The 16494-nt window shown below is 39.2% G+C and overlaps 1 protein-coding gene across 17 annotated transcripts in view; it reads left to right on the top strand.

The window, feature by feature from the left end:
- The window catches only part of ptprsa (protein tyrosine phosphatase receptor type Sa), a 168860-nt gene that overhangs the window by 109936 nt on the left and 42430 nt on the right, over window positions 1-16494 (top strand). For 8 of the 17 annotated variants that reach the window (XM_068652274.1, XM_068652276.1, XM_068652279.1 and 5 more), the window contains 7 exons: window positions 853-864; window positions 6998-7267; window positions 7465-8046; window positions 8165-8301; window positions 8393-8537; window positions 14577-14897; window positions 15924-16117. In XM_068652274.1, coding sequence (XP_068508375.1) covers window positions 853-864; window positions 6998-7267; window positions 7465-8046; window positions 8165-8301; window positions 8393-8537; window positions 14577-14897; window positions 15924-16117 — 1661 coding nt within the window. The remainder of the gene's footprint in view (window positions 1-852; window positions 865-6997; window positions 7268-7464; window positions 8047-8164; window positions 8302-8392; window positions 8538-14576; window positions 14898-15923; window positions 16118-16494) is intronic. The other 9 variants (XM_068652278.1, XM_049732079.2, XM_049732072.2 and 6 more) reach the window with 3 other exon arrangements.

The raw sequence follows: 16494 nt of genomic DNA, 5'->3' as shown, positions 1-16494 counted from the left end.
AGCTGATTGGGAGACAGCAAAAAAACATTAACTTAATATTTCATGCAGTTTTCATAAACACTGGCTCCATCGGCATGCCTTTAGATACATACAGTGGTCATAATTATTCAGGTGCCCTCACTCGACTATACTGTGTGTAATACACTTGAATGGCGTCAACCTTTTGTCTGTTTTCAGTTCACTTTTCTGATACGTGATGTTGACAATGTTTTTGTTCACAAATTGCACCTGAGATTAGCAGCTGTAGTAGAGATCTTTTTCAAAGAATTAAAGTCTTAGAGTTATTATTGTGCCACAATTATTTTCAAGTATATGCCAAATACAAACCAGTAATGATGGTGCAAATTATTAATTCCTCATAAAACAATGTCTTGGACTGCAGCTTCTAACTTCAGCCCAAAATGTGTCTATTTTTTTTTCTATCGCTCATTAGTTTTTCCTTATTTTGTGTTTATTTAACTTCCGTCTGTAACAAAAACAGAATTAGCCATCAGTGGAACCTCTTGTGGTCATAAGGAGCTTTTAATTATAATATGCATAATCTTTACTCCAGTGGTGCATCACCACTTTTTTTTTTTTTTGTTCATATTGGCAACAGTGAATGATCTTGATTGTTTGGGCTTATTTATTAAATATGACAAGGGGTGGGCAGGCAAGTGTTCTTTCAAAATGGGTGTCACCAGTAGCAGGGACAGTGTGGGGAAAAAATGAGGGAAATGGGATTTAAGCAAAGGGAAATGTAGCTGCAGCTAAACACCTTGAGGTGGCTTTTTTTACTCTCTCTGTGTTTCCCCTATTTTTCTCTTCTCCTCATGTCATTGTGTTCTGCATCAACCCCTTTACATCCCTCAGAGCTTCGAGAAGGTTGGTGTGTTTTTTTTCTTTTTTACTTTAATGAACCCACAATTGAGAAAAAAAAAATCTAAATGTTGAAAAAAAAAATCTAGTTAGATTTGCCTTTTACATTGCTCAATTCATTTCTAAATTAAATAAATGATAATCCAGGAAATCCAAACTGTTAAATTAATTTTAAAGAACTTTTCTTCTATATTTCAGAGGAAGAAATGATGAAATAAAACCTGACTAGTTCGGGTTTTTGTTAATTTACTTTTATGTTTGCATTGTGGGGCCTTTTCTCGTTTTGCATCCTCTGGTATTGCTTCTGCATCAAAAAGGCTTTCTTGCATGTGTTGTCATGGAAACCCAGCATGTGAAAATAACAGAACATGTTGCATGATGGAAGAATGTAACTGCGCTTGCATGCCTGTCCAAAACCTTTTGGGCTGTATTGGTCCTTTTTTATGCTTTCTGTGTGTTCTGGTCCATTTTATTATTTCCTAGTTTTTTTTTTTTTTCATTTTTTCTTTTTCCAAAAGTATTTTTCCTAAACAATCTGTTTTGGCTTTCCCTTGGTTCTCCTATTGTTGTTTTATGTTGTTATTATGGTGTGTGTACGTCTGTCTTCCTTTTTTTCCGTTGTATTATAATGTCATTTTCTGTTTTCAAAAAATATTTGTTTGTTTTGTTTTTTATGACTGGTTTCTGTTTCCTTTTCCAAATATTGCTGCTCTGCTTCTTGACTCTTGAAATGCACATGGAAATGCAGAATGAAAGTGTGTCTACAGCTAGTGTTTCTGTCATCTTGTTCAAATGAATACTTTACTGGAAAAAATGAAAAATTGGACTGAAGTGGGCATCTTGATGATTGCAATTAGGGAGGCCATCATGTGGCTTGACAGTATTATAACATTACATCATCTTAAAATACAGTATGCTTGTTTTATATTTTAAATTGTTATGGCTACTTTTAATTAAAATGAAAATTTTAAATTATATATTTTTTTATTTTGATCTATTACACAAATAAGACAACGTATAGCATGAACATGAGAGAGTTCGTAAGAATGGGAGTTTGTGTTTCTATTAATTTTTGAAACTTGACAATCAGACAGTATGACTGAAATATTAAAAAACACTTGAATATGCAAACTGAGCCAGTACCGATGGTTCAGTGTGCTTTGGGTTACAACTTTAAATTTTGGGGCGAATAATGTTCAAACATTTAGTATATCAGGCCCGATGTCTTTTGATTCTGTTAGATAAGGACTGGAACAAGATGTGACCCACTCCCAAATTTTTTCTCAGATATTGCTTAGTTTCAACACTCAAGTGACTAAAGAAATATATATTTTTAGAGATGGTCAAGGACACCAGGAAATCAGATAACTGCCATCCAAAGGCCTGGCAAAATCCCACTCCAAAAATAGTGGAAAATCTAGTAGTGACGTGTAGTCACTTTTGACTACATGGTCAAAATGATGACACTGATGCAGAAAGACTGTGCTGTTCCGTGCGCATGTGCATGTATGCCCTCCTCTAATCATATCTGCTTGGTTCCCAATGTGTTTGCATGTCTAGCTACGTATCTGTGTTTGACGTTGGGAAAGAAAGCTAGATTACACCTTATGTTCTCAATGGCCAAATGAAACAAAAAAACTACCTTTTCTAGTTGACATTTGTAGCCGATCCTCACAGACTCCTTTTAAAAGTTTCATTTGTACAAATAAATATGTATCTATGCCATCCCAAAGACTTAGTAAAAGGAAAACCACATGAAGACATATTTGAATGACACCTGGCAGCTTTTCCTGTGTAATAGTAATTAAATAAAAGTTGATAATCCTCCTCTAGTCAGATGCTCATGGAATGATTCCTGTCACATTTCTTTGGGTAATAATTTCCATTTTGATGAGCTGCCCATATGTCTTTAGTATCAGCACAGCCAAGGTACAGTATTAATACAGGCTGACCCCTGCAGCTTCTATGTAAATGTTGTAGACTTCAACCAGAAAGCGTAACAAAAGGATCTCCATATGATGCCTGTGTCCTCAGGCAGCAAGAGGGTGTAATCTCAGCTTCAAGGTGACACTAAAGGCTGCACATTATTTTGGCTTCCCCCTTCATTTTAGGGCAACAAAACCTGCCCTACCAAAATGGCCAATAATGTCCACCTCACTTTTTTTTTTGTCGATTTATTTTGTTTTGTTTGTTTGTTTCTTGGGGGGGCACAAATCCCTCCACAACACCACCCACTTTTAAAATTAGTGCAGTACTCTGGCGTTCTCTCTCGACTGCTTTTCACCTCGTTCACTGTAAGTCTTTTTGTCTTTCTCTCCACATTGGGGCTTGAAACAAGATAATGTCTCCAAATAGGGCTATAAGTTTGTTTTCTTGTCCTTTCAATTCCAAATGGGCCGGCTGGGCTCCTGGGCTCTGTGAATGAGAAGCCTGTCCTTACCAATGGGAGTTTTTCTTTTTAATTGTATGTTTTGCGCTTCAGTATAGAGAGGAAAGCACAGGCCCAATCTTAAAAGACATTATTGACTTCTCTTAGATCAAGATGAAACGTGATACAATGAATTTGGAGCAGTCTGTTTATTTTATTTTTATTTTATACCGAAGTTAGTGATCAGAAAAAGTAAGAATTTACCATTCCTCACTGTTAAAAACATGGCTTTTATCATGGTGGAGGAGTTTTATTTCTCCACTGCTGATCTACATATGTTCATGTAGCAATAGTTTCGAGACAGCCTCATTCACCCAGCAGCTCCCATTCCATTTGACCGACCTGAGCCCCTGGGAGAGAAGTGCACATTGTGATCTAGTCTGTCCGCAGAAAACTGACACTTTGTCCGTTGCTGGTGTTACAATTGGAGACCAAATTAACGGAAACACAAAACATAGCATGGAAACAAAATAATATATTCACAAGTGCATTCCAGTAATGTCTTCTACGGAACTGTCCGGACTTAGTTCTTGTTTTTTTTTCCTCATTTTAATTTGTCACTCATCGTTTGTCAGTTTGTCTGGAATAGTCCTGTATATGGGTAGTGATGGCATGCTTGGAAGGGCTTGGTGTGACATTTTTGGATTGTATTAGTTCTCAGTGTTAGCCCAAGTGGATGGGGGCACTACTGTATGTCACTCTTGCCACACCCATGCATGTCTGTGTGATGAATGGGCTGCCCTATCACCTTTGTTTGAAAGGCATTATTATTGATAAACTTGAATACAGAGAAACGATAAATTTACGGCCACCATTCGTTAGGTTTCTGTTAGGCTACTTCCATCCAAATGAATGATTTTAACAAATTAATTTGGACTAAATAACAATTAAAATTAGGATTTTCAAGTGCATTTTCTTTTACTCTAAACCTTAGTTTGTTTGTTTTTATTATTATTCATGCGTCAAATGTCAGATAATGCCAAAAGTTAGTAAGTTGTTTGACACAGAAAAGAGTATACAATAACAATTTACTCAGTTAGGGTCTTTGACCAGTCATTCTATAACTCACTTAACCTATTTTCATAATCATAATATTATTAAAGCACAAATCACAATCTAACAATACAATGCAATCCCACTGACATTAATGCCCATATCTTTTAGTAATCACCAAACCCAAAGATGAAAAGCTCATGTCAGTACAAAACAGTTTGCCATGTCTGCACCATGCATTGTCTGGAATAAGTCAAAACGCCCCAGTCGGCTATCACTAACTCCATAGTTTCTAGAAGCGATTTTAAATGGCTTCAATAGGCCATTTAATCTCGACTCCATACCCAAATCAATCCCAACAGAGTTCCTGGGTTGCATTTGCACGATTAGGTTCTAAAGCTGTCCTCGTGTAGTTAACTCTTGCTTTGAAGCCCCAGTGTGTGAGACCTTCAAATCCTCTTTAAGCCATGGTCTGTCCTTTGCTTTGGTTTGGAATCACAATCTCCTTTTTCTATCTCCCCACTTATGCCCTCCCCCTCCCTCCCTTTCTATGATAACCCTGTCCTAAACCTGTGCGTACTGTACAGTATGTTTGTATGTCCACCAGTCAATCTGCTTGTCAACTTCTATTATTGTACTGTCTTGCTGCTCAAGTTTGTTGTTTGGTTCCGCCTTGTCACTGTCCTGTCTTTTCTGACTCTGTCTGTCACAGCTTTTTCATTTATAGTTCATCATTTTCTACCCTTACATTTGTACAAATGTCCTTCACTCTCTTTGAACTTCTTTGCATCCCAACAAACATGCTGACGTCAAAAAGAATGAAGGTTGCCAAATGTAATAGAATCGCATCATCATTAGCTCTAGTTGCAGGTTTCATTTTAGTTTTAAATCCCAAATTAGTTAGCTTTCCGTTCAGATCCTCTTAAAAAAAAAAAAAAAAAAATCATTCAATGATGTACCAAAATCAACTCTCTCTGGCTAAGCAGAATGAACTGCTGAACCACCTGGCATGTGCAAGGATAATCCTCCCATGTGTTCAAATATTTTAGGAATGGTACTTACATACTTGGACCTTTTATAAAAAGGCAGTGAATGACACTAAAAGCAATGATCTCATCTTAACATAATTTGCTCACATAGTACTAATTAAAAACAGAAAACCATGCTTGGTATGAACTCGGTTCTCCTTTGGAAAAATGTTGTTGCATTCCCATTCTGTGTGCCTTTGTCAAGTGTTTATTGGGATGCTTATCATACACATCATTTCCAGAATATAGACTTGCATACTACACCCAGAGTCATACCTCTAATGGCAGAAATTTACAAACAGCTTATATGTATCTTATATCCACCAACACAGTGTATTTTATTTTATGTGCATCAGAGCTCATTCTTTATTAACTTATTGTATCCCCATTATAATTCCTCTCCATTGAGGTTTTCTTTTTTTTTTTTCCTCTTCTCATTCTGCCCTTCATCAACATTTCCCCTTTCTCAACTCTCTCCCTCCTTCTCTGGATTTCGACTCCCCGTGGATCCTGTTTTGTTTCTTGACTCCAACACTGTGATAGAAGAATTTCTTGCCACAACAACTCTAGTTGTTTTATACGTACTTGTAGGCACACACCTTGTTACGCGATTCTTATTTTGTGTTAACTAGGATTGTGATGTGACAATGTGCCAACATCACATCCTATCACATTAGCTGATGGAAAAAAAGTTTACATACTAATGAAGTGGGTTAGTCCCCGCCCCTTACCCTTCTCCAAACCTCCCCACTCCTCTGTTGAACTCTTTGCTCTTCTGTTCCCTTCCGTTCTATCCACTCCTTTAATGCTTTATTCTCTATCTTGTATCTCTTCCTTGCTCTCCAATCGTCTTTTGTCTGGGCATGCTAGCGACCCTTCAGTTATATTCCTCTATGCATTTTATCTCAATTTTTATATCTGATTTTGTTATCATTTATCCTTAATTTACCTCGATCTATTTATGCATGCTGTCTGTGAAACTGATAGCTGCATCTATCAATGGAACCGTGTCAGATCTTAATAAGGCTTTGTCCAGTGGATCTACCCTAAACCACAAAAATCTCATTAAAGTTTCTCATCTTTAAGGTTTCTAGTTAGACGTAGGTGACGAGTGACAATCAGTACTAGAATATGTTCAGATCCCCAGACCCCAGTAACCCGACACTTCCTGTGCTATGGGGGAAGCCTCTAATGGCTAACTTCCTCTGTGGCAGAGTGGACAGGAAGTACCAGGTTGCCATGTTGACCTTATTGATAGTACTACTGTATCACAAGGCCTATTTCTTCACACTTTGATAGGCTGTGATCAGGTTATGATGAAGTTGGTTATGAACTGCAGTCCAGCTCCAAAGATGAGAAACTCGTAATAGATTTTTGTGTCTATAATTGTGCTGTGATGGGTCAAACATTGGTCAATGGAACCTTGTTGCTATGAATCGTTGCTTTCTTGTTAATCTATATTGTTGTTGAAGCAGTTCTGTTAGTTTAGTTCCTTCTTCTTATTTGTATATTTTTACGTTTTTGAAAAGTCTTTTTAGTTTGTGTTTTGTTCCCATTACAATGTTAAACTTTTTTTGTGTTAAATACTTCTACGAGAAGGGTCCATTTTCATCGACAGATGTTGTTACTTCTCTTTCTGCTTTGACTCTCTTTGCGCTGTTTGTCATCCTCTCCTCATGCCTCCTCTCAGTCCGACGGGTGCCTCCTCGCTTCTCCATTCCACCAACGAGTCAAGAAATTATGCCTGGTGGGAGTGTGAACATAACATGTGTGGCGGTGGGGTCCCCCATGCCTTACGTCAAGTGGATGTTAAATTCTGAGGATTTGACGCCAGAGGATGAGATGCCAGTGGGTAGGAATGTTCTTGAACTGAGCAACGTTCGTGAGTCAGCCAACTACACCTGTGTGGCCATGAGCAGCCTTGGCATCATTGAAGCTGTGGCGCAGATCACTGTCAAATGTAAGCGATAACACTCAGTGAGAAGGAAATACCGGGGATTCATGAACAATGTATACAAAATACGCCTTTTTAGATTCGATTTTGTAATTGTGCTGTTATCTTTCGAATCAACCACTTTCTTTCCAAAGTCTTTTTTTTTTTTTTTTTTTTTAATTCACTGAAAGTTAATCACAACTTTTGTCTTGTTACCATAACAGCTCTTCCGAAGCCTCCAGGTACTCCTGTTGTTACTGAAACCACTGCCACTAGTGTGACTATCACCTGGGACTCCGGCAACCCTGACCCAGTAACCTACTACATCATCCAATATCGTGCTAAATCCCCAGACAGCAAATATGAGACTGTAGATGATATCACCACTACACGATATAGCATTGGCGGCCTCTACCCCAACACAGAGTATGAAATCCGAGTTTCGGCCGTCAACACAATTGGCCAAGGTCCTCCCAGTGAACCCGTGGAAACTAGAACTGGTGAACAAGCCCCTGCCAGTCCACCTCGTAACATTCAGGCCCAGATTATATCCCAAAACACCATGATGGTACGCTGGGACGGCCCGGAGGAACCAAATGGGCAGATTAAGGGCTATCGAGTTTATTACACCATGGATGACTCCCAGCCTATGAGCCTCTGGCAGATTCATAATGTCCAGGACAGCATTATCACCACAATTCAGAGCCTGGTTCCTCAAGAGACTTACACCATCAAAGTCCTAGCATTTACGTCAGTCGGTGATGGACCCTTCTCAGAGCCGATCCATGTCAAAGTGCTGCAAGGAGGTAAGAAAATAAATTTTACTAGCTGGGCTACCACGGTTAAAACACTGCATATAATATTTAATTATATGTATATGTACATACTACAAACAGTTAATTGACAGTCACCCAATTGTTTCAGTTCCTGGCCAGCCATCCAAATTTCAAGTTGGGGATGTATCTGATACTAGCATTGAACTGACCTGGGAACCAGCCTTTGACAAAGAAGGAATTATAAGTTATGAACTTCGCTACACGGAGGGGAATTTCGGCTCTCAGGTAAGCATTTCAGTGAAGCACACAGCAGAGATCAAGGTATACTTATTCCATCACTGATGATGATGACGATTATCTTTCTCATTGATCATAGATCAAGAAAACATTTGGACCTGCATCTTCATATATTGTGGAAGGTCTCCGCCCAAACACGGAGTATCACTTCTCTCTGGCAGCGATCTCCAACAAGGGCATTGGAGCGTTCACCAATGACATGTCACAGAAGACCTTGCAAGCCAGTATGTAGCTTTTTGCCAATATTTCTACTCTATTGTGCCTGCTTAACCAAACGTATTTTTTCGCAAGAAAACACCATTGACTAGGCATTGCAAATGATATGTTCTCTGGTGCTGAATATTGCATTGTTTGAACAATGTTTTCTTCTTAGACATAACAGGATTCAAAGCCGAGCTGTGTGGATTCATATTTTTGAATTTGACTCATTTCACCATTTATTTTTTATCTTGTGCATTTAGATGTACAGTGCATTAGAAATCGCTTCATTTGGTTGAATTTAGACTGACGGAATCTGAATTACCTTATTGGATAATATGGCTGTGGTTCCAGGTGCATAGGAATCTCCTCTACACCTAATCAATCTGCACTTACGTGTCCCAGTTGTGTTACTAGTTTCTGCTTTACTTTCTTGTTGCTTTTCTTTTGGAATGAGCAAGTGCACTTTGATACACATGAAAACACAAAACGTCAACTCTGCTCTAAATCCACCAAGGTTCTCTTATGAACTGGGTCACAATTGGGAATGATATATGGGAGTTTGATCACCAAAGAAAAACGGTCATCCTGAATTCCTGTCTACTTCTGCGTAGATGGTTTCACTTGTACGTATTACAACAACCTGATCAGTTGTTGTCCTTAATTGCTGTTATTGCCCTTTTAAAGTTGGCATTTATTTCTAATTCTTTAATTAATGTTACTTTACCTTCCCCTCGTTATGCTTCACTTCAACATGATGATATAAATACCTCCCTTACCTACTCTTTTAAAGGCAAAATATGTCTATTATGTGATATTAAAATGTATGGGGTGTTGATACTCAAACATTGCAAACGTTAAATAGATACATATATAAATGTCATACTAAAAATGATGCTCTAATTCCCTTCTACCACCATTTGTGATATTAAAATGACCAGTGCATAGGAGAACCATGGTGAAGGAGTAGACATCCTTTAACACATTTTCTGTTTCTACCAGTGCAACTTGTTGGCTGCCCCACACTCCAAAATCTGGGCACAGGAACTTTGAAGCAACCACCTCACTGTTCATTTTTTTTGTTTGTTTGTTTTTATTTCTGAGCAGCAGAGCTACACAGACAGTGCAGCTTCACCGAGGAGAGCGCCAGTTGCATGCGGCAGTCACTCTTACCCCCCCAGGGGTGCTATTATGAATCTAAATCATTGCATTGTTGATCGTTCTAGGCATGAAAATATATTTTATATTCTTCCAGCTTCATTCCTCACTTGGTGTCTCTTGGGTGTCGTTGTCCATCTTCACCTGTCACTCTGTCTGCTATTTCCTTAGCTGTGTTTTCTTCCCTTGAAAGATAAACCACAACCACATTGGGCTGGATACACACTCCATCCTACATCAGCCTATTCTGACCCCCACCTCCCCGCCTCCCCCATCCCCTTCTGTCTTTGCCACTTGTTCCTCTGCGAAAAGGAACATACTAAGCTCTCCTTGGAATGAATGGCCTTGCTCACATTCTGTCCCTTCCCTTGTATTGAATTCTTTGAGTTTATCCTTTTAGTTACCTTCTGTTACTTTATTGGTTATTCTGATGGATTAGTTTGACGTTGTGTCAAACTGTAGCCTGCTGCTGTTTATTTTGTTTATTTGGTTGTTTTTTTTTGGGGAGGTCTTGCCAGCTGCAAGCATACCATAGTGCCACATACATGCTGAAAAAGTACGAATGGTCCAAGCCAGAATTAGAGAAAGGGGGCTTCTCCACTCCACAATGGATAAAAAGGATAACCATAATTTTTATCGGAGTGTCGGTCCATATTTGAAGTGTTGAGCATCTTTTTCTTAAATTTGCATACTATTTGAGTGCTCGCTTTTACCTAGTTCTCCACCTTTTCTATCAATTCACGGTTCTGCCTTTTGCCCGTGAACTCTCCCAGGAAATATTGTTTAAGGGGCGAATGTAGGAGTCAACACTCGGCTCTCAAGGGATTCTCGTTGGGAGCTTACTGTGTAGGTCAGAGCAATCACAGTCTAAAACAGAGAAAAATAAAAGTGACAACAATTTAATCTTTTGGATGCCAGAAGGTAAGTGTCTTTGTGGTTGGAGGGATTCAGTCTGCCGTTCTTGAAAACCTCCCAGAGATACCCGATTCTCAATCTGCTTTTAACACATCACAGTCATTTTTCCATTTTAGCTGTGTCACTGGTATGTTAAATCATATTATGGTGACATCACTGCTAAGTGGCTTTCTATTAATGTCAGAAACTATAGCGCCTCTATGTATCCAAGCTTGAGGGAAGATATAGTGTCGGCCATATGTCTCATGTTAAAACTAGTGATGTGCAATTGTCAGTGGCATACAACACAGAACAAAAAGTATGCTGGTGTATTCCAAGGCAGACTGAAATTCTTCACCACTAAGTACAAACAAAGACATACAAGTATGAAGTAATTGTCCAGTATCTGTTTTATGAATACAAAAAAAAAACGTTAATGTTTATGCTCAACGGAAGAGGCATCACCCGGGGCTATTGTCATGGGGACCACTTTGTCGAGAATGTCTAGTTATAAATTGTATTATTAATTGCCTTTTAACCTTTCAATTACAATAGCCACTTTGGGCTTCTTATTTGTTATATGATGAAATGAATAAAATAGATCTGATATTACTGACAACAGTGGCTCTCATTGACAAGCAGCAAGGCCTCTAGGGTTAAGGTGTCACAGTCGGCCCAGATGCTGAGCCTATTTAATGTGAGACTGTTCAGACGAGGCTTGATTGGGTCCACAATTTGAGAAGCGGGCAGGCTCCCAGCGTCCCTCACGCTCTTACCCAGTTTTAAGACATGGTAATAGGGCATGAGTTGTATCCTGGGAGTAGGTGTTAGCGGACTGCAGGGCCACAAAGTCACAGATAGAAATCCCATTTCATAGCTTCAGAATTAATTTCATGGTTTGCTATGAGCTCTGACCCATTCCCTTGGATTGTTAGGCTTTATGCGTTTAGATTATACCTCGGAACTGCCAGTCGAGCTGTCTCTCAAATTAAAGCAGTGGATTCTAAATCCTCCATATTTAGCCAAACAAGCCGTTTAGCCTTTCCACTTACTGTAATTACGAGAGGTTTTTAGATGTATTGGAGCATTTGTTTTAAATACAGCATGGGCATTTGGAATCAAGGAAGATTAATTTTATAATGATCTCCAAATGTGACCATGCTGCTCATTGACACTGCTGATGAAAACACATTTTCCATGCAGGCAGTGAGATGTGCTTTTTCGCTGATTGCAAATTCTTTTTTTTTTTTGTGTGTGTGTGTGTGTGTGTGTGTGGGACATCCAATGCTGGCCTGGCTAGATGAACTATTAAACTGTACATGCACTATGCAAATTAAGCCAGTTTCAACGGTAGGCGATGCGGTTACGAGAAGCGTTTGGTAGCTTCTGACCGGCCGTAGGACCATTGCGTAAATCACTTATGTTTGAAGAATTCAATTTGATCAGATTCCAAGTTCAGTATAAGTTTTTCAAACTCTGTCACAGTGCAGTGTAAGCTATTCATGTGACATCCCGAATTGACATACTGCTAAATATATTTTCTTGATTCATATAATAAACTAGGCGGCTCGGTGGCACACTGGGTAGCACGTCCGCCTCACAGTTAGGAGGGTGCGGGTTCGATTCCACCTCCGGCCCTCCCTGTGTGGAGTTTGCATGTTCTCCCCGGGCCCGCGTGGGTTTTCTCCGGGCACTCCGGTTTCCTCCCACATTCCAAAAACATGCTTGGTAGGCCGATTGATCACTCCAAATTGTCCCTAGGTGTGAGTGTGAGTACGATTGGTTGTCTGTCTCTGTGTGCCCTGCGATTGGCTGGCAACCAGTTCAGGGTGTCCCCCGCCTACTGCCCGATGACGGCTGGGATAGGCTCCAGCACGCCCGCGACCCCCGTGGGGACTAAGCGGTTCAGAAAATGGATGGATGGATATAATAAACTACAGTTTACAGTTCTAATTGGTATCTCCAAATCAATTTTTTAGCAGGTGATTGAATTGTACACTTGTAAAATTATACAGCACATTCCCACCATCAGCTACTTTAATGTAATTGGTTCCCTGGTGTCAGATTCAAGAATTGGAATGTAGACATTACAAATGATTTGGCATGAAACTTCCATAGAAGTTTCAAAAGACCCTCAAGTTAAGAATTACCGAAGGTTCTCGCTTAGTTCTTGAATCCATAATCCTACTGCTGGTCTTGTTCATGGGTAATGCACTTTATTAAAGCTCTGCCACAGCCAGTTTTAAACCATCATCTGTCTAGAGGAGGCCTGTGCACAGCGATAGCCTGTGCTCTGTCACATTCACAGCCTCTTTACTACATCACAAAGACTGAGGACTGAGCAATCATTGTTGATGTGGAGAGTTTTGCAAATACAACAAAAGTGGTGGAAATAAGCTCAAAGGCTCCAAATCCAGTAAGACCGAAAGGAAATAAGCCCATTGGACACGGGGAAGGGATTGTGAGGTCTTGACCTATTTGTTGTCTACCACTCACAAACTCTGGTTTTTATTTCATGCATTCGTTAAGTTGGTTTGCAAAAAGTGACAATGCGGTCATGTACAATACAATATCATTAACCTTTAATGAGTATGTACCATTTACAATCTGTCCAAGGCTTTTCTCTTTTGTGTCACGTAAGCTAACTACCCTGACAGCTTCACAAGTTTAATAAACAAATGATATGAAATGGGATTAATTTAAACAAAAATAATTGAGTGTGTTGTGTGCCTTGCTAACTCCCGTAGAAGCCTACAGCCTCCCCTCTCACAGTCTTGTGGACCCTTCCGGCCCAAACATACATGAGTATTAAGCAGCCCTGGCTAAAGCAAAAAGCTGAACCTTCCCAACTCTGAAAGTGGATCCAAAGCTGATGTAGACGTCACCCAAATTAAAGTGCAATATTGAATTGAACATGACTCAAACATTTCTTAAATGGCTTTAAGGAATGGAAGCACTTGCTATAGTCTAGGGCTGGTAGTAAGAAAGTCTTTAAAATGTAGTATTTGTGGGAGCCAGGTACGTATGATGCAGACAATTTTTGTTGTCATTTTTTTTTTCTTCCTCGTTTTTTATTTTTTGTGCGGTTGTGTGGAGTATTCTGTTTGTCCCATGTTTTCCTATGTTATTATTTTGAATTAACTATTATATTTTTTTGAGTGACACGGGTTACATAAAAATTCATCTCCCAGTACCCCTCTCACGTTTATGATTTATTCCATTTGAGTTTTTGGGTGTGGAATGGCTTAAATTTTGTTGGTATTTATTTCATGTGTTGGCAGTTGTACTATTTTTACATTCAATGTAATAATGAATGGTGCTTAATGTAGTGATGTTTTTTTCTACTTACCAAATGGTTAAAAGAATCAATGCAAGGCATGCTGTATAATTAAACACAATATTTGTAATTGTTTCCAGATTGCAAGCGAAAAGTATCAAGTTAAAATTTGGAATTTTACAAATAGGTGTTTCTTTTTGCATTTTAGATACTATTAAACATCAAACATAATTTTTACACATGGAAAAAATAATGTAAAGAGGGTAATACTCAAAAGAATTAATTGTATGACAGCCATTTTTGGTCAAAACAAGACGCCAGGCCTACACCAAGAAGTAAAACTCAAGGATCACAGTGAAAAAAAAAAGATCCAAATGCAAAAAAACTGAATAGATCAGCTCTAATTCAACTTGGAATCTTTTTATTTGACATTTGAAGGGTAGTTGAAGCATCTTGATTCATTATTACAATAAATGTTCCCATCACTCCATTTATGTTCACATTTCTTAATCCGAGTTTTACATTCTTGTTTGCTCCCGCAATTCTGTTAGTTTAAATTATTCCTATTGTTTTATGACCCGAGTTTCAAATTTTCCTTTTTATCATTTTCTTTATCTCTCCCATCTTTTGTATTTTTTTGTTTTTCACCCCACCCTCCTCTTTGACCATCCTTCTGGTCCTCTACCCCCTCCTTCTTCCCCCTCTGCCTACTTTTCTGTCCTGTCCACTTCACCAGAGCCCTCAGCCCCCCCTCAAGACATTAAGTGCAGCAGCACCAGCTCCACCACATTGCTGGTAAGTTGGCACCCCCCGCCATTGAAGAGTCAGAATGGTCTCCTGGCGGGGTATAGGGTGCGCTACCAGGTGGTGGAACAGTCAGAGGGCATCAGCGATGATGTGGAGTTGGTGGAAGAGCCCACCGTGCCTGCCACTGAAGAGCAGGTGCTTCTGGAGCGGTTGGATAAATGGACCCAGTATCGCATCACTGTGTCCGCTTTCACGGTTGTTGGGCCGGGCCCTGAAAGCGAGCCGTTAATCTGCAGGACCGATGAAGACGGTACATAAATGTCTGTTTTGTAGTAAACATGTATTTGTTTTCTTTGGGTGAGAATTCACAGAAATGTTGACAAATTGTCATGCCTGCGCTACAAAGTCATTTTAGCATAGGATAGTCTTCAATGAAGCAGCCGAGATTATTTACAGTTCAATAGCTGTTATTTGAAAAATATATTGTATTGTGTGGCAAAATGGGATACATATCACAAATATTAATTGCAGATTTGTTTGGCTCCAATCAATCTGACCTCTCAAGTGTAAACATGTTTGGTAAATAACCTACAAAACAAAATATTAAAATAATGATCTCTGGTAATCAAAAATTTAAAGATTACTTGGAGTATTCAATAGTGAATTAAATGAAGGGTGAACAAATGAAAACTCGGTCAGCGTGCAATGACATGGGAAATGAATGCAGGTCATTTTGGACTTGTGTTGTGCATCAAAACGTTAATTTATGTAGATTAAAAAAAGTTGAAGTTAATGTGTTTTATGTTCTAGTTTAAGCTAAAATACAGTGTACTAATGTAATGAGTAAAACAAGTAAATTCTCAGCGAAAACTCAATGACAGAAGCTGCAGCTCAGCTATAAAACAGATAAATGGCTCGATGTGAGCCTGCCGCAGCACATGAGAATCAGACAGATGGCTAGCCTTGGCTTGCCCAAAATCTTTTCCACTTCTATTACCACGGCACTTTGAGCCTTCTGTACACCACTGATATAGCTGAAACTTTAGTCACGCTTATATTGCTTTCAAATACAAGCCTTTGTGAGTGTAGAGGATGAGAACTACAGCATGCCTAAGAAATAAAAACAACCAATTGTCAGTGTTATTGGAAATGACACAGTCATGATATTTATACATAGCTACTGCACGTATAATGACAGAGCATATTTCTGAATCTGTGGACAATTTCTACAACTATTCCATCTTTATTCAATATGCTTTTCCATGTTTCAATATTTTTTATTTAGTTGAAAACAGCTTCCATTCATTTTACATTGTATTTTAAATGCTTCCTGTAGTTCCTGGCAGCCCTCCAAGGCGAGTAGAGGTGGAGGTGTTAAACTCCACTGCACTTAAGGTGATGTGGCGGTCTCTGATGCCAGGAAAGCAGCACGGTCAGATCCGTGGCTATCAGGTCCACTATGTTCGTGTGGAGAATGGAGAATCCAGGGGCCTGCCCCTCATCAAGGATGTCATGCTGGCTGATGCCCAGGTAAGACCATCTATGTATACCAAGTGGCTGTGGACCAAATATTATTTCATAAGGTCTGAATCTTGTTTCTAATCATGGTCCTACCGGCAAACTTCCTCTAACTCAATAGTAGTGACAAGTAAGAGCCATTTTTCCACGCACTACAAACTGTGTATCTAGGTCAGCAAAGTTACCGTGCAAATATTGCTGGAGTTGGGGAAATCATCTGGGTGCTCTTCCCGCTTGGATATCATTTCGCATTACTGCAATATTCTGAACTGCCTCTTCCCTTACCGAAAACTTGTAATCAAAAGCTTCACTCATCTTTCTCTGCAACATTTCCTTCATGGCTTTTATTAGGACTGTCTGGACTCTTTGTTCATATCTCCATTAAAATA

Source organism: Syngnathus scovelli, chromosome 10 (genome assembly GCF_024217435.2).
Source record: "Syngnathus scovelli strain Florida chromosome 10, RoL_Ssco_1.2, whole genome shotgun sequence".
Classification (NCBI taxonomy): domain Eukaryota; kingdom Metazoa; phylum Chordata; class Actinopteri; order Syngnathiformes; family Syngnathidae; genus Syngnathus; species Syngnathus scovelli.
Note: the sequence above shows the minus strand (reverse complement) of the source record. Positions and strands in the feature narration are given on the sequence as shown.